At 44.9% G+C, this 18,509-nt stretch overlaps 1 protein-coding gene across 1 annotated transcript in view; it reads right to left on the bottom strand.

The window, feature by feature from the left end:
• Nucleotides 1-18,370, bottom strand: part of Atp8a2 (ATPase phospholipid transporting 8A2) — a 480,046-nt gene extending 461,676 nt beyond the window's left edge. The window contains exon 1 of the mRNA XM_076930916.1: nucleotides 18,179-18,370. Coding sequence (XP_076787031.1) covers nucleotides 18,179-18,254 — 76 coding nt within the window. The 5' untranslated portion in view covers nucleotides 18,255-18,370. The remainder of the gene's footprint in view (nucleotides 1-18,178) is intronic.
• Nucleotides 18,371-18,509: the final 139 nt, after the last annotated feature.

The following is an 18,509-nucleotide window of genomic DNA, read 5'->3' as shown; positions in this document are numbered from 1 at the left end:
AGATGTTCTGTCAGTCAGAATGTGTCTCAGCAATACATTCCACTCTTCCTCATACAACTGTTAGGGCTCAGAAAAGCTGTGTGGTAACTGAAGAGCACATCCAAATTTCTCCCTGGCATTCCCCGAGCTTGTCTCTGCACCCCTTTACTCTCCCGAGGGTAGCAGGGACACCTTCTAAAAGCTACCACTGGAAGAATGAAATTGCTATTCATCAAGCAAAAACAAAACTGAGGCCCAAGACAGCCCAGCGGGATGGTTTTCCTCCACAGTGAGGACAGCTGTCAGAGTTAGCCTGAGAGAGTGTGTCTCCTAAAGTAGGCAGTCTGTGCTCATGTTCTTCCGAAGACTTGTCCTCACCCACCCCAAGACACCCCAAGTTCTCATCAGTCGAAGCCTCTGTTCCTCTCAGGAGGAGACCTCTGGACCCTACAGGGAGGCCCTGCTGTTGGGTGCTACCTTGTCCTGTGTTTCCTTTCTCAGTTCATGCTGTGCAAGCTACACTTTACTGCAGTGAGAAAATGACCAAGGGAGCAACTTAAAGAAGGCTTTGACTTCGCTCATGTTTTCAGAAGTGTCAGTTCTCAGGCCCATGGCAAGGCAGAAATTTCACCGACAATGGGTATAGTGAGAATAGCTGCTCACCTAAAGGACATGAAACATCCTTCAGGGATACACTTTTAGTGTCTTCTTCAAACTACACCTCACTTCCTACCTTCCACTACCTCCAAAACACACTATTGTATTATAAATCCATTAATTAAAGGATTAATGAAGTCAAAGCAAACATGATCCAATCACCCCCAATACTACACTGCTAACAGAGCCATTGACATCATTTTGGGGGGCTCATTTCATATCCAACTCATCCACATATTAATAAATTTCTGTGTTCTTGTCTCAATCTATCATTAGTTCATGTCAATGAACCTTCACAAAGTGAAGAAACTTTCCCTTGTCCCCTACAAACTGCCCCATCGTCACCACCAACACTACCACCTCCTCCTCCATCCAAGAAACTTCATGGAACAGCACAGAATGGGACTCTGCAACACAAAGAGATGAACGTAAACTACAGCATGCCCACTGTAACACTGGACACTAAAGCAGTGTGGGAACTGAAAGCAACCAGACAACAGAAGCATGTGGTGACCCAGGCCTGTAGTCCCAGCTCTCCAGAGGCAGAGGCAGAAGCAGAAGAACTAACACAACTTCAAGACCAGAGTGGTAGTCACATCAAGCTCCAGATGAAGCTATACAGCGAGATTCTGTCGAGAAAAGTAAAAATTAAGATCGCCTATGCTGCTAGAATGACATTTTGAAAAGGCAGGACCAAAGGACAGATAGCAGATGAGTGACTGATGAGAAGGGACCTTATTACAGAAGGATATGGGAGAAGCTCAGGAGATATGGAGTGTTCAATATTGATACACACAGCTGCACATGTGTGTCAGCAATTATCAAACCATACTAAAAAAGATGGATTTCACTAATATAAATTATACATTAAAAATTCTGATTTAAAAATCTTCTTAAATGTTCTTAAAAACATATCACCATGCTAGCAAGACTCAATGTTAAGGCACTTGCCACCCAGGGATAAAAACCACATGATCTGAGTTCAACCACTAGAACCCACATAAAGAGGAAAGAGACCAACTCCACAAAGTTGCCCTCTGACCATCACATGCCTACCTCATACACACATCTCAAATGCATACACGTGAAGTTCATACACACACATACACACACACTAATTAACAAATTTTTAAAAAATAATTTGTATTCATGTTACATCCTGATCCCTGTCTCCGCACACAGTCTCTCCGCCACCTCCTCCCCTTATCCTCTGAAAGAGTGGAGGCCCCCTGGGTTTTCCCCCAACCCTGGCACATCGTATTGGTACAGGAGACAACTTCCTGAACAGAACATCAATGGCTCAGACTTTAAGATCAACTACTGATAATTAGAACCTCATGAAACTGAAAAGCTTCTGTAAGGCAAAGGACAGTGTCGATAATTTTTAATTAAAAGCCATGCCCAGATTCTGCTTCAGGTGTTCACATATCATTATTAAGGCCTCAGCAATCTATCAAACTTCTATTGGTCATCTTGGAATAGCATTTATTTTTATTATTCCTTGCCCCTATGCCCAGGTTTTATCTCCCAAGCCATAAGGCATATTTACTGGAAACAGGAACAATGCAAATTTTACATCCTTTATCCACTCTATGAGTCCAGACTGTGGCTTGCCACATTAGACATGAAGAATGTTCAATAGATCTTTGTAGGTTTGAGTAAGAACTCACTAGACAAAGATATTTTTGGTACTTCTTGGCAAGGCTGAACATGATAAGCAGGGTTACCAATGTGCTTCTCTAGTTATCGGCAAGCACAATGCTTCCTGAAGCTGTTCAGGGCATCTAAGTTCATCATCCACACATCGTATCCCGGTACTCGCTAGTTGATTTGTCTCTCACCTAAGAGAGGAGGCTGAAGGTCTCCCAGTGAGTCTGGTCCATCAGCCTGCCTCTCCAAGAAAATTGAGGCTAAGTTGACATCTTGTGCTTGGTCCATTTTCCTATTTCTTCAGCTAATTAATATTAAGTCCAGATTTAATATTTTAAGGGGAATGTATGAGAAAAATACAATTTAAAATCAGTAAGATCACATTTCTGCTTTAATCTCATAAAGCCTCACAATTCCTACTTTATTCTCTTTGCATCTATACTGGTGGGTTTTCCAAATGGAATTGCATAAAATGTAAGAGCATAGGAAGCCACTAGCAGAGTAAAGAGGCAGCTACAGAATTGGAGAGAATTTTTGCCAGCTAAATATCCAATGTATGTGTGTATGTGTGTGTGAGGGGTAGTGTTATAAACAAGCACATAAAGAATTTCAAAATTAAATACAAAAAGATCACTCAATCAATAAATTGAGCTCATAAACTGAATAGTCTTCAAAGAAAGAAATACAAGAGACCAATAGATATTTGGAGGGAAAAAAAACCCTAAAACTAGAATCATATGACCACATATCCACTGTTGGGTATACACTCAGAGGATTTTGAGTCAACACACACAAAGATGCTTGCATACCTGTGTTTATTTTGAACAGCAGGGAAGTATAACCAGCCTAGACGTTCATCAGCAGATGAGGGGATTTAAAAACTGTGGGACATATACGTAATAAAATTCTACTTAGTTGAAAACAGAAATGAAATTGTGAAAACATGTAAGGGAGATTAATAGAACTGGAAATCATTGTGTTAACAAAATAAGCCAGACTTAAAAGACAATAAGGAACCTAGATTTCTGGGAGCAACCTGCATGCGTACGTCTGTACACGCTTACGTGTGTGTGTGTGTGTGTGTGTGTGTGTGTGCCCGTGAGTGTGCGCGTGCGTGTGGTTGTGATGTAAAAGTAGAATGGGGACAGTAAGAAGTGAGGAAGAAGTTGGGAATAAGGGAATAATGGATTGTGTGTGATGTGAAAGCTGAAGTAGGGATGAGTTGTGGGAAAAAAACGAACCAGAAAAGAATTGGGGGGGGGGGGCGGTGAAGCAAAGTGTAATGATATATGTGTGAAAATGTCACAATGAAACCAACATCTTTTTGTATGCTAACCAAAAGAGTGGATTAAAACAAGTAAATAAGTAAATTTATCTTCAGTTTGGAGAAGGAAAGCCAAGACTTCCAGCCCCGTGTCCCAGGTCTCACTAACTGCCACTATCTTACCAACCTAAGTGTGTGCACCTGCCACATCATTCTGAGGCAAGGTCTTTATTGGTCTCCCCACATGAGCAGGCACTTTGTCTTGTACCATTGATTCCTCCCCATGGCAACAGAACGATCCTTCACATCACAGAGCCCTGTCTGAGATCCTTTATTTAATTTACTGGATTTTTCTTAGCCTTCTTGGCAAATCGAATTTCCTTCAGACAGGCAGAGGCAGCATTTTTAGGCACTTTTGCAGGCCTACTGCCCTTCTACCTAGCCCAGACCAAAGACCTGCTCATGGGACATACTGCTGTGCCTTCGGCTCTCCCTCCAGAGTCAGGTAATCTCCAACTTTTCACTAGGACAAGGTCCTTCCTTCCTCCCTGCTCTCCTCCTCCTTCCTCTCTCTTCTTCCTCCCTCCTTTTCTTCTTCTTTTGCTAAACAAGAAAAATAACACAAGCCTGGCCCCTCCCCCCCAAAAAAAGCAACGTGGGCCATTAACTACATGAAAGCTATGCTATGGTTTCACCTTCAAAACCATGATTGTCCCCAAATGGTCCTTGTATTAAAGACTTGGTCCACTACTTGGAAGTGGTAGAGTTGTGGTTAGTCACCATTACAGACATGCTCTTGGGCTCTTGGTGAGGAGAGAGGGATTTCTCGTCTTTTTTCCTGACCACAAGGACCATATTTGCTCACCTATGTCCCTTCACAATGAGAACCTCTGACCACAGCTGCATTATCCAAAACTGTGTTACCCTCAAAACTTTTCTTCTTATAAGCTTCTTGCCTCATATATTTTGATGCAGGAGTAGAAAGCCAGATAACATAATTAATAAACAGAAAAGGCTTCAATCAAATTACAGAGGTTGCCATGTGGGTTTAAGGAAGGATGCTCTGTTGTTTCTGCAGTTCTCTATTTGGGGGATTGGGGGGGCAGTTGTGTGGAGATCAGACTTGCCTCCTGTCAGCTACTGTATCAGATAGAACAGTAGTTCCTCAGACTGAGCCTTCCACCGAGAGACTCCATGTTACTTACAAGCAGCACTTGACTCCATCTTGAGTCCAAATCCAGAAGCAAATTGACTCTGCCCATAACTAGCGACATCTGTCTGGTATCCACAGGTACCGGCTGGTAACTTCTAAAAGTAGAGTCCTAGCCTGCAGATTTATCTGAGTAAACTGGGGCCATAAGAGTATACAGAAGTAGTAAAATCACATCCACAAAGCCAGGCCTGGGAAACTATCAAACCTATCAGATTTAGGAAAGGGTGCAACACTCTTACCTAGACCCTATAAAAGGAAGACTCCTAACACTATCGTAGCTACAGCTCCTACTGATCTGTCATTTGACCACTTGATGAGTATGTCAAGATACCAATAGGCAGAGAATTCCTGACTGTCTCAGAGGCTTCAACTCAGCTTGGTCTCCACTGTTGACATGGACTATCTGAATGCTATCATTATGTCTGGTCACCCATCTGGACATGGTCCCACCCTGCACCTCTACAGTGTGCACAAGCCCATACTTCATCCCTGCAACTAAGTTTGACACCGAGGATCAAATCAACCCTGGCTCTGGCTTGTCTCTGCAGTTATGCTTCCAGCAACCTTGCAGCAGTTTCTCATCTTAGTCCTTCACAGTATTCTCTGCAGCCCCATCAGCCTCTGTTGCCTCCTTGAAGCTCATTAGTGTTTGGCTATAGCTTCTCTAAACCCATGTATGCCCTATAGCCACTCTGTAACATGTAGACAAAAAGATAGACATACAGGCAGGTAACTGATAGATGATAGGTTATAAATAGATGATAGTGATGGATAGATAATAATTTGATAGGGATGATGAATAGATGATTGATAGGTAGACAGATAGATGATAGGTAAATAGAAATGGTAGATGATAGACAGATAGAAATGATAGATGATACATAGATGATAGGTAGATATGATAGATGATTGATAGATAGATGATAGATAGATAGATAGATAGATAGATAGATAGATAGATTTACCATGTAATATATAATGTGTTCCAACAGTTAATTCTAGTTGTTAAGATGGAGAAAAAAATGTTTGCCTTAGTTGATATGAAGGATAGCTTGTAAAGCTATTGTTATTCAATAAATTCTGACATTTGTGGAAAGACACAAATATATCCATTTATGTTTCTAATGTACCACACTCATAATAGAGGCCTTGAGTTGGTGAAGTGCTCTGTTATTGACCTGTTTTAGAGACCAGCACAGCATATGAGGCAGTGGTCCTGTGGCTGCCCCAGAAATGACGCCAACATGCCACTGAACATGGACTTGGCTGAGGAAACACCACAAACGGCTCACTCAGAACATACAACCATATATCCACTTCAACCCTGCAGCTCAAATGTGTGTGTGCTATTTTGAGTCTTGCTAATGCATGTCATTTAGGCTTGTGACTGTTACACTGACCTGGAAATCATCAACTGCTTTCTAGGCAGAACGTCCTCAACAACATTTTCTCTGATTATGGTAGTGCCCTCGGTCCCAAGCACTGAATGATCCTCTTCACTTTGTGTTCAAGGGTTGGGAACATCAACAGCCCTGTGACTTGAGAGAGACAGATTGAATCCTGTGTTTGCAGGACCAGACAGCAAGGCAGAAGATCACTTAGTAATGTGAGGAAATTAAGGGGGAAAATGTGACACCATTACATTGCCAAGAAACCTGGTGGTCTTGTCTTCCATTTTTAGCAAGTATAAGACAGACGGGAATGGTTGGATTCCAGAACACGCCCAAAAACAGGTTTGCTGAAGTGCCAGTGTAATTGGGAATCAAGTCAGCCTGCTTCCACATCCATTCCAGTGGGTGGGTCATGGGAGTTGTTTAACAAGATTCTGCTTGATCACTAATCCCAAGTTTAGCAAAACCACATAATCATGTAGAAAAGATTCTATTCCTCAGAAAGAGGCAGAGTGTCCCGTACCCTCACTGTTCTGTAATGCTGTGGTAATGGCTGGATTGTTCCCAAGATGCTGAGTCTATTCAGGGTTCAAATGGCCCAGGGAAGCAAGAAGACCATAGCTACAGATGCAGTGAAGTGGAGGTCTCAGTCCCTGTGCCTGTAGCATAGCATTCTAGAATGTTCCCACACCATCTTAGTAGCCATTGCCTCAGTAAACAATTTTACAATGGTAAGCAGCACTAAGTCTTAGGCCGTGGCAAATAGTATAAAAGTTATCTTGCTTAAGGTGCTCAGGAAGTCGGTGGGGGAGGTATTATCAGCCACTTTTACAAGATGGGAGACAGTGAGGCTGACAGAAGCAGGTAACTTCCCTAAGGAGACTCAGGAAGTAAGTTGTCAGGGTCATCTGGATAGTATAAATGCCTGAATTCAAAATCAACTTCAACAAAAACTGAACATATTTGTTTGCATTGCAGGAAGCACACATTCCAGAAAAAGGAAGGAAAGACTAAAAGAAACACCTCAGGTGGCTGACAAAACCCATAAGGCATTGGGCAAGGCCTATACATTGGCATATCAGCCTGTAAAAAATGGGTAAACTGTTTTCTTTTGGTGGGGTTCCCTTCTGTTCACAAGATAATGCAACATGAGTCCACATCCCTCTCCATGCATGTCTTCTCCTTTCTGTGTTACTTTCTCAACTAAGTGTAACAGAAACGTGGGAAATAAATTCCAAAAGGGGAAAGCCCTTGAGTAAATAGTGTTTGCTATGGTCTGGCTATGGTTCAGTTGTTCTTGTGTTGGAAGCCTGGTTTTCAGTGTGGTGATGTGGTGATGTGGGACTTAGCAGGGGATTTTTAAGTCATCGAGGATGTTGAAGTCATTCTTGTGTGACCTCTAAATTAGTTCTCCCAGAAGGTGGCCATAAAGGAACAAGCTGGACACTTGGCAGAGAGAGGCTCTCTCACGGCTCCTCATACCACGTGACTCTCCTCACACGTATCCAGCCATTGTAATACTATCCATCATGAGGTACTCAACAGAGCCTCTTTGAGGCTCTGAACCTTCAGAAACATGTGTTAAATAAACCTCTTTTCAAATTATAATTATCCATGTTCAGGTACTTCAATAGAGCAACAGAAAATGGCTGAGGGGTCAGGAAGTGTCAAGCCGTGGAAGGGTATCCTGGTTCTTGGGTTGTGTGTGTTCAGCCACGCCCACAGAACCCAGGCTCCTGACAGGAGGTCTAATGTCCATTCAATCTGCACCCTTCAGTCACCAGAGGGCACAGGTAGAGGGTGTGATTAACAGGCCTGAGGCCCTAGAGAGATTTACATACTAATGAGGTACCTGAAGGCCAGAGGGTGGAGCCAATTAAGCATTCTTCCCCAGCCCCTCCCCCCTCTTTCCCTCCCTATTTAACTCAGGACTGCCTTGGGTTTTTGGGGGGGTGCATCCAGATTTATCCACCATCTGCTATGACATTAAAGCCTGTAAAAACTCATGGATTCTCATGTGTCATTGGGTCCGCACTGTGAGGAACTATGGAGCCACAGCAGCCAGGCCTAACTTCCCTGTGGAGGAACCCTCAGTGATCTCCAGCCACTTTACCTACAAGGAAGGAGGTGGGGACAAGTGAGTTTCACACAGAGATCTTTAGGGCAGGGCAACTATACTCTTTGATACTGTTGTGGACATACATACCACTGTAGACATTTCTCACAGCATAAAACTGCAAGTCTGACCTCATATAATGGTATAACTATGCTGACATCATAGTGCTGATGCTACAGTAATACATTATGATGCCATGACACCCCCTCAGTTTATCATTGCTATTCCCTCCTACCAGGAGTCAGAGGGGATGGAAGACACCAGGAGAATACAGTCCACTGAATCAATTAAGTAGGACTCATATGGGTTCATAGAGACTAAAGCAGCAAGTACCAGGGTCTCCATGGATTTACACCAGATCCTCTGTTTATATGTTATGGCTGTTAGTTGGTGTTTAGGGGGGAACTCTTAACAGTGGGAGCAGATGTCTGACTCTCTTTTATGCTCTTGGGACTCCTTTCCTCCTGTTGGGTTGTCTTGTCTTATTGTATCTTGTTTTGTTGTGTCTAGTTGTTGTCTCTTGGAAGCCTGCTCTTTTCTGGAGGGAAACCAGGGTGGAGTGGAAGTGGATCCAAGAGTGAATGGGGGGAGCTGGGAGGGGAAACTGTGATCAGGGTGTATTACATTAGAGAAGAATATATTTTCAATTGAAAGTTTTTATATTAAGTAAGTTAAGTCTAGATGAGAGATTGGAACAATGGTCGGGCTCCCCTTAGCCTCACTCTGTCCTCGTGATCATAGCCTAAGAGTCCCCACTGAAACCTCACAGTACAGTTATCCCAGCTGTTCTTGATATCTGAGACTCCCAGATACTGAGTGCAAGCGCTCAACCCAACAATGACCCAACGTTATGTGTAGCAATGTTAACTACACATAATCACATGTGTTGCCTAGTTACTATCACAGCCCAACAAAATATATGGATGCAATTTAAAAGTAATTCCTCTGGTCTCTGAGTCCTGGACAGCTAAAGCATTTTCGACTCATCCCTTGTAATAAAACCTGCCTTTGTTCCACAAGACTTACTTCCTATGTTTGTTACATTGAGTTGAGAAACTAACTCAGTAAGGAGAAGACATGCATGGAGAGGGGTGTGGGTTAAATCCTATTTTTCTACAAAGAAACCCAGCTCAGCACTCACTGATGACTAGAAAAAAATGCATCTGAGACAGACCTGGTCTTGAAGGAAGTTGGTGACTGGAGAGTGAGTGTATATTGCTGTCCTGTCTACATGGTACCACATGAGGTCACAAGTCCCTTATCCCATGAATCCATAGTTTATCATATTCAGCAGTCTCTACAAACCATGCCTGATGATATCAGACAATAGTCCAAGACTGAAGCAGTTTGATTTCACCAGACATTGGGTTCAAAAAAATAGAATAAAATTTCACTGTACTATGACCTAGTTCATTTTCAAAATTAGTCTAGATTGTACCCAAAGGGGGTTTCATGCAAGGTAAGAAAGAAGATAAAATAGTCAAAAGGAACTCTGGAGGAATTTTAAAACATGAGCCCTGTTGTCTTTGCTGGGAAGAAGCTGAGAGTCCTAGGCAAGTGTCTGGAACTCACCCTCCATGGCCTCCATTTCCTACCTGGACCATTTCACATTAGAATGTGCACGGTTCAGAGAGGAGTGAAGCAGAGATGTTTGAACTCATGAGTCCACTGCGGCTGCAGTTACCTGCACAAGGCCTGCATGATAGCAAGCCAACAAGACTGACTAGTCAGCACTCCAGCAGGCAGCACTAACTGGACTCGGCAGTTTTTAAAAAACATAGAGGTGAGGGGCATGGAGGTGGAAAAGGGAAACTTGGGGAGTATCCAGGGAAAAGATGAGAGAAAGAGGGACAACTGGAGTGGACATGAATAGTGTGACATGCACCGAATTGTCAAAGAACAGAGCCTGGTCTGTAACAGTGTTATCCAGCAGAAATACAACACGAGCTAAAAAGGAGTTTTAAATTGTTCTAACACTTGGTGGTTTTTAAATGCCATAATTATATCTAATGCTTTGTATACTAATTAATTTTTTTAATTTCTAGTAGGTATACTAAATAAAAGTAAAATTACAAGCTCTGCATGTTGGTTCTTGTCTTTTAATCCCAGCACTCAAGAGGCAGAGGCAGGTGACTCTGTGTGAGTTCAAGGCCATGAATAAGTGCGTGCGTGTGTGTGTGTGTGTGTGTGTGTGTGTGTGTGTGTGTGTGTACACTCAGTATGTAGTCCTAGCTGGTCCATGTAGACTAGGCTGAATGGACTCACACAGATCCATCTGCCACTGCTTCCTGAATGCTGGGATTAAAGATGTGGGCTACCACACCCCAAGACTTTCCTTTGTCTACTGTCCTAGAAATTCAGTGTGTATGTTACAGTACAGGCCAGCTGTGTTCTGGCTCACCGTCAGTCAACCCCACAGAGCTACTGGCCTCATGCTGCCCGGCAGACATCTACAAAGTCACCTTCATCTTTGACCATCTGTGACAACAGTCTGTAAAGTATAGGTTACCATACACCTGACATCGTGTACTCAAGCACGAAGTATAAGGTCAGTGAGATGGCTTCGCAGGTAAAGGTGATTGCTGACAAGCCTGATGACCTGAGTTCAATCTCACACACATGGTGGAGAGAGATGACCTCCTCCTGAAAACTGTTCACCTTTCATAGTGTTCCATGAACACACATGCACACATGCACACAAACAGATGCCCCATTTTTTTTTAAATAAAACAATATTAAGGCAGTGGGATACAAATACCACTATCCTAATTTGCTTCTCTGTTGCTCTGACCAAAAAATAACTTGGGAATAAAGGATTTATTTGATTTATACATCCTAATCACAGTCCATTGTGGAGTCAGGGCAGGACAGGACCAGAGGCAGAAAAGCTGATTGCTGGCTTGTTATTTGTGTTCATGGGTGTTTTGGCTGCATATACATCTGTTCACTATGTGCCTGCAGTGTGTGCAGATAGCAGAGGACGTCATCAGAACTGCAGTTACAGACTGCTGTGAGCTATTGTATGGGCACTGGGAATCAAACCTGGGTCCTCCGGTAGAGCAGCCTGTGCTCTTAACTGCTGAGCCATGGCTCCAGCTCCTCAGTTTCCTTTCTTATATAGCCCAGGACCATCTGCCCAGGGTGGCACTGCCCAGGATGGGCTGGGCTCTCAGGCATCAATCATTAATCAAGAGAATGTCCCACAGATGTGCTTACAGCCAAATTAGTTCTTTAATCCAAGTTCTTCCTTCCATATGCATCTAGGTTTATATCAGGTTGACAAAGCTAACAACACAGCCACTTCTCATGAGGAGAAAAAGCTCCTCCCCTGCCCTCTCACCCCACTGGCTCCACCACTAAAGCAAACAGCCATAAACATAAAGACGATAAAGCAAACAGGTAATGTTTGCCATTATGCATTTGCCAAGACACGGCCTAGCTCGGCACTTCATTTACAGTCTCCATTCATCCCCTGTGTTTGCATCTCACCCAGTTTATTCTCAGTGGGAGATGCTACCCACTGACCTGCCCGTATTGATGTGTTCCCTTTGAGAATCTCTACCCAAACCCTACGATCAGAAAATGAGACCTTGGAAGAGTTAGAATTGAAGAAATATATTTCCAAGAACCTACAGAGTAATAAGAAGAACTCAGCACAGATAAACTTAGGTTGTGTTCCAGCAGAAAAGAACAGCATGGTAATTTGGGGCCGCAGAGTACAAGCTGGGGCAATGACACAAATGGCCATGTCATAAACGCTATAAGCAAACTGCTCGGCTCAAAGCTCCGCAGCTGGCCCGGTCCCCAGGGACTCTAAGGAAGGGACTATCATTTAGCTTGTTACAGATACAGTAACAACTACTGCGGCGTTTAAAGGCAGAAGTTCCATAGCTTTAAAAGTCAAGATATGCATGCTCCGTGCATTAGGATGAAGTAATAAGGAAACTGAAAAGAGTCTTAAATGAGGATAATGTTTCTGCGGCTAACCTAAAAATAGCTGCTAGGAGGCCTAATCCCTCACTAACTGGATGACAGCAGACCAGACACGGGTGTGTCCTCTGAATACGGATGAACTGCTCCTTGTCATTAAGGTACCAAGACCTGAAAACAGCAACTGTCTTGAACATGGTGTCTGCAACGAGATGCTGCCCCGATGCTGCACAGCAAAGGTGCTCACTCCAAGAAGTCAGTCGCCTCCCCAGCTTTCCACAAGTGCAATCTCAGTGATATGCTTGGACCATTACAGTAATCCTGGGTCCCTCTGCCTCTGGCTGATGCGGTGTCTCTGGAGATGAAGCTGTGCTCAGATGCTCCTTGGGAATGTCTGAAATGAATGTGTGCTCGTTACCTGACACACAAAATAATAACTCAATAATAATAATAATAATAAATAACTCAAACACAGGGAAATACTTCCAAATGCAAAAATCTCTGAATCAAAATGAATGAAGATGTTCAGGTCACATTTTTAGGATAAGATGTGATGTATCTTTTTTTTTTTTTTTTTTTACTAGCAGATGAGACACAATCCTTCAGGGCAAGGGGCACAGACACAGAATTAGGACATGTGCAGGTGTGTGATAGTAAGAGCCCAGTAACACACAACTGGTGAATAAACGTCACATGTTTATACCTTCGTTATTTTAATTTGGTTACTGACACAAGTTCTCACTGATTACCCACATCAGCCCAAACTGGGCTCAAGAAATATACATGCCTCACCCTTCCAAACAGCTGGGACACGAGTGCAAGCCACATCTGTCTGCACTGTCACAGACACATGTGCCTGGGAGGCACATGAACATAACTGTCCCCACCTCCATGCTGCTCAATGCCACATGGCAGGTTATGCTTTGTGTCTGCCCTTGACAATGATATGGGGAAACTGCCCGGTCATAAATGTGATCTCACTTTTATTTTTAGCCTTTCTTAGTGGTTATTAACATTTTCCCTGAGCACTTTTACTGGCGTAAAAGGATGTAAATAACATCTTGTCTTGGTGTGCTATTGACTGGAGGTTATATTTAGTAAATGTGAAGAGCCCCGGGGATAAAGGGTGAGACCCTTCTTCAGAGGCGCTGTATGAACATCCTCTCATAAACCATTTGAAGGCTCTCAGAGAATAGCTTTAATGTAATCCATTTGTCTAGCTGGCACCTCGATCAGACGAGGATTTAAGATAAAGCATCCATTGTAAAAGTGAAATCAATTATTAAACAACTAAAGCCATCAAATTAGGGGCATAGTGGCCACCTGCAGGCACAAGACAAGACTCCTTTCAAAGGAGAGAACTGCCAGACACTTGAGAATAGACAGGTACAGTGTAAGGGGGGTGACAACCACCAGACATTAAAGAGTGGACAGTGTAGGATCAGGGTAACTGGTGAGTGTGACTTTTTGAATCGTGTACACTTAGACATGTGTCTGTGTAGCCACATGCTGGGTGACACTGTCTAACTTGATCATGCATCTGGTAATGAATGCATATTATGCAAGTCACATGCAAACAGGCCACTGACACAAGCTCTTGGGGGGAGGGGAGAGATAGAGTCATTCTGTCATCCTCATCTATCATGTAAGTAAAGAAATGGCCTGTAGGAATTCAAATGACAGCTTCAAAGTTGGAATCCATTTCTCTCTACAGTCTGGAATTTTACCCTTAACACATACTGTCTCCAAGAACTTCCAAACGTAACCCAGACCTTCAGAGCAAGTACAAAATTACCCAGGACAGAGGCAGGTCAAGTCTGTGTGTGGAGTACCCTGGATAGTGCAGAAAATAGAAGCAAAGGAGATGACACTCAATCTGCCTTATTTCCCACCAAGGAAGAGGGAAACACCTAGAATAAGCAAATGAACCTGTCCCATTCAGATCAGATCTGATCTGGAACTGCGCCAGCTCTGTGGGCCTCAGTTGGTTCTGCTAGAAATTAACAGGCTGCTCTGAAATAGTTTGCTGTGCAGTGAAGGGATTAAACCACCTCGTGCCTTTTTCCAGCTCCTACATTCTAGTATCAGAACTGCTGGGATCCTATCTTTAGCCATCCTCACCCCCTTTCTTTAAAACTCAGGCCAGGTAGTTAGGGTCACACAAGAGCCCATTTAAAAAATCAAAACCAAAAAGAGCCCCTTATGGGCCAGAAGAGATCATGGGAGACAGGTAGGGGGTTAGTCCGGTGATGCTACGTTTTGAAATGTTAAATATTGTATCCCAAAACCTAGATGCCTCAAAACCAGGGCCAGTGAATTCTGTAGTACACCAGGTTTTGTTCTAGAAACCTTGCCCCTCAAGTTATCTCTGATTGTTTAATAAAGATGCCTACATCCTGGGACATGCAGGAGGGAGGGAGGCAGAGCAAAAGTTTCCATGCTTGGGGTCACAGAAAGAGAAGAAGAGAGAAAAAGAAAGAAGAAAGTCACCATGGGGTAAGTGGGTCCCCAGTGCATGGCCATGGGGGCTGCCTTGTGGAGTAGAAGCAGCCCAGGTAGAACATAGAAAGTGATGTCTCAGAGCTCACCACAGGGAAGTAGACAAAATAGTGTACATAGGTTGACATCTGCCCAGCTCTAGTGCATTTATGACTATAAATCTAAAGGTTTCTGTGTCTTTTATCTGGGAGCAATGTGGTCTGAAATGGGGCAAAAGGCCCTAATAAATATTTAAAGACAGCAAGGGGGTATAGCAACCCCCAGAATAATAATTATCACAATAGAGATGAAAGGGTTGGGTAAAAATATTGGAACAGACCTGCAAGAGCATTTACTGTGGGACTTGTAGCCATCTAGGTCCTGTGTTTAATTTTATTAAAGGTATCAACATTGTGCTTACTGCCTACCTGCTCTTTATTGCCAATCTTTTAAGATACCAAATTCAGAAAGTCAATGAAAGGGAAGATACTTCTTCCCTAGAGAACATGGATGCTGCAGTCCCCAGAAAACAGCTCCGCCTCTCCCAACTGCCACTGCCCGCACACCTGTACATACTTCCCGCTTTACCTCCCTGTTCCCCCGTGTCCCCTGCCTGTGCACATAGGCCCCAGGCTGGGTACAAGCTGAGAGCCACTGACAGCAAGTGTGCTTTGTGCTCATCCCTAGTCAGTGGGCTCTATCCAGAGAACACCTGTCCTGTTCAGTGCCCCATCTCCAGATCCCTGAAGTGTCTGGCACACAGAAGGTGGTCATTGTATATCCAGGAACTCAAGCTTCAGCTTGTAACTGGCCTTTGGATCCCTGTCATTTAATAAGAGATCTCTGTGGAGAAGAACTGGGAAAAGTACAACAGGACACCCAGAGTAAAATGGGAGTCTAAAGCTCACTTGCCAGACATAATGACCGCAGATGAACTGCTTTACTAAACAGCTAGTTTGGCTGTGCGGCGCCTGATCTCAGAGGACTGTGAGCCATCAGACCTGCTCGTTTGCAGAAAAATGAGAAATAGGATTCTTTGAAAATCACATCACTAATATTTTATAGGAGTACACAATCATCAGGCCTTTTGTCCAGGTTTCCCCCCTGACTTCTTGCCCATCCGTGTGTTCTAAAAAGACCCGTGTTGTAAAGTCTCACGTTTTATTTTCCACACGCCACATCTGTCAACAAGATCCTGAAGCCCACCACCTTCAGAAACTCCCATACCTGTTTCTCTAAACAGCTCTGCTCTGAACCCTGCTCCCACTGTGGCTCACACCACAGACCTCTGAGAAGCCCCTGGCTGAGATGTCCTTCCTGTTGCAGTTGGACTGCATAGTCAGTCTTCAGATAGAGCGTCCTCCCTCTTACCTTCTACGGCTACCACTCCATTTGCTTCTCCCTCCATTAACTGCAGAGCGTACCCTAAAAGGGTATCATGAACAGTCTGTTTTCAACTCCGGTCTTCTAATCTCTTGCACTCCCACTAACAGATATCTCTCCCCACAGTTACACAATAGCAGCTCTTCCAAGGTCATTGATGACCTCCACAGAAGAGTCAAGCATCAATGCCCAGATTCTTGCTGGAGCTTTTGGCGGCATTCCTGACTCCCCACGCTGCCTCACATATGGTTCCAATCCCTTTCTGTTGCTCCTAAGACCTTCCCACTTGAAAATACTGAGATGCTCTGGACACCTTCAGATTCCTCTGGTATTAGTTATATAGTTTTCGGAACCCAGTGAAAACTGAGATGTCGTGCACCTTGCGCAGAAATCCAGACCCGAAGCTTAACAACAGCAGAACATTAAAGCAGGTCTCTCCCAGGAGGAGGTCCTATACACCTGCAGGAAGGTACCCATGGAAACATCCTGGGAAGCACTCTGAAATTTAGATCTCTGGCTATCTCAGGCTCATAACCTAGTCTCTAGTAAACATCTCTACTAGGCTCTTCAGCAGGCACTTCAGATGCAATATGATCAAAGCTAAATTTCATTCTCCCATCCTTCCCAAAGAACCAACACTCTGCACGCTCTCGACATCCAAGGGCGTTTCTTTTCTTCACAAAGCCTTGCATCCTTGGCACTGCTTTGGAAAAGTACACACTTCCCTCTGGTACCTAGACTGTCCCTATGGTTGCTCTCTGATGCCCCTGGAACTCCCCACCTCCTTGTCTTGGTATTTTGCCTGGTGACCCTTACAGGAAAGGATTCTGTTCAAAATGAATGTTACAGTGTCCTGATATTGCCCACGTTTAACTAGTGTTTGTTAAACGTGGGCAATATCACATTATTCTCCCTCGAGTTGCTCAATGGTGGCAATGTAAAAGTTGTTTATTTTTATATGTCTAGTCTCTCAAGACAGACAAAACCATAAACTTGAAAAGGGACTTCATGAATGTTACAGTGTCCTGATATTGCCCACGTTTAACTAGTGTTTGTTAAACGTGGGCAATATCACATTCTTCTCCCTCGAGTTGCTCAATGGTGGCAATGTAAAAGTTGTTTATTTTTATATGTCTAGTCTCTCAAGACAGACAAAACCATAAACTTGAAAAGGGACTTCAGCTCCAAACCCTAACCTTGAACACCCTTCATCAAAGATCTACCACCAGACTCCTTTCAAGGTGGCCTGAAATGCAAGACAGGCATCGTTTTTCGGAAGTCTCTTCTAGTTTTGCATTATCTAAGCTCTGGGTCACCTATCAAGTGCTGTTGCCACAGAGTATCGGTGTACCTGGGTCATGTTCCCTAAGTACATTATACAACAAAGGTATCTACAGTGAATGGTTGGAGACGCTGTATTTCAAGTTCCACCGAGGCCCTGCCAGCGCTTGAGCGTGAATGCATCAGTATCTCCGCAGTTTTCCTGCGCAATGAAACCCTGCGCCACTCTTAGAGTACGCTAGAGCACTTGGGCCCCAGGTGGTGAAAACATTATTAGTGACATTCTACCTCCCTTAGGTCTCTGTACAAGACCATACACTCAGTAATGCAAGTAGCCAACCTGAGAGGCAAGAAGTTCTCTACACTGGCCAAACTGTGCCTACCAAATGGGAACAGGGAAGAAAACTGCAGCTCCCTTCCTTCCAGCATCAGCATCACAGCGTAAGGGCGCACCGACAGGCAAGCATGCGCGTGCGCGCATGCACGCACACGCAAACGCGCACGCGGAGACACACACACACACACACACACACACACGAACACACATGGATACACGCATACACACGGACACATGCACACGCACACACGCATGCACAAGGGTGCCAAGGGGGATGAGACGTCTCTCACGCTCGCCGCCCCTTGCCCCTTCCGCACCGGCACCGTGGGAGGACTTTGGGTCCAGCGGGTGCAAGGTTGTCTGGCCAGGGGTCAGCAGGGCGTGGCGTCCAGAATCCCGCAGCCCCAGGCTCTCGGGGGAGGGGACAGGGCGAAGGGCGGAGCAGTGTCTCCCAGCCCCGGGCGCCGCCCCCGCCCCGTGGCCCACCCTCCCCGCTCACCCACGGACGCGCCGATCCTCGCCCTCCGCGGTAACGACATCTTAAAAGCCTGGTCCAGGCCCGCGCCGTTCAGCATCGCGCGTGGCTGGTAGGCTGGGCGGCCAGAGGAGGGCGGTGGGGACCACGCGCAGGGCTGGACGCCAGGACCACAGCGCCAGGGCCATGGGCGAGCGGGCCGAAGGCTGAGGGAGAGCCGCGGGTCGCCCTAGCCAGTGCCCGCAGCCCCGAGGCTGCGCCGAACGCGCCTCCCGCACCGCAGCGGCCAATGCGGCGGCGCCCGGAACGCCGCGGCGGCCTCGCTGGCCCGGCAGCGCGGGGGCGGGGACCCGCC

The sequence above is a fragment of the Arvicanthis niloticus genome, chromosome 3 (assembly GCF_011762505.2).
Source record: "Arvicanthis niloticus isolate mArvNil1 chromosome 3, mArvNil1.pat.X, whole genome shotgun sequence".
NCBI lineage: Eukaryota > Metazoa > Chordata > Mammalia > Rodentia > Muridae > Arvicanthis > Arvicanthis niloticus.
The sequence above is the reverse complement of the archived record's forward strand: the minus strand, read 5'-3'. Positions and strand labels throughout refer to the sequence as shown.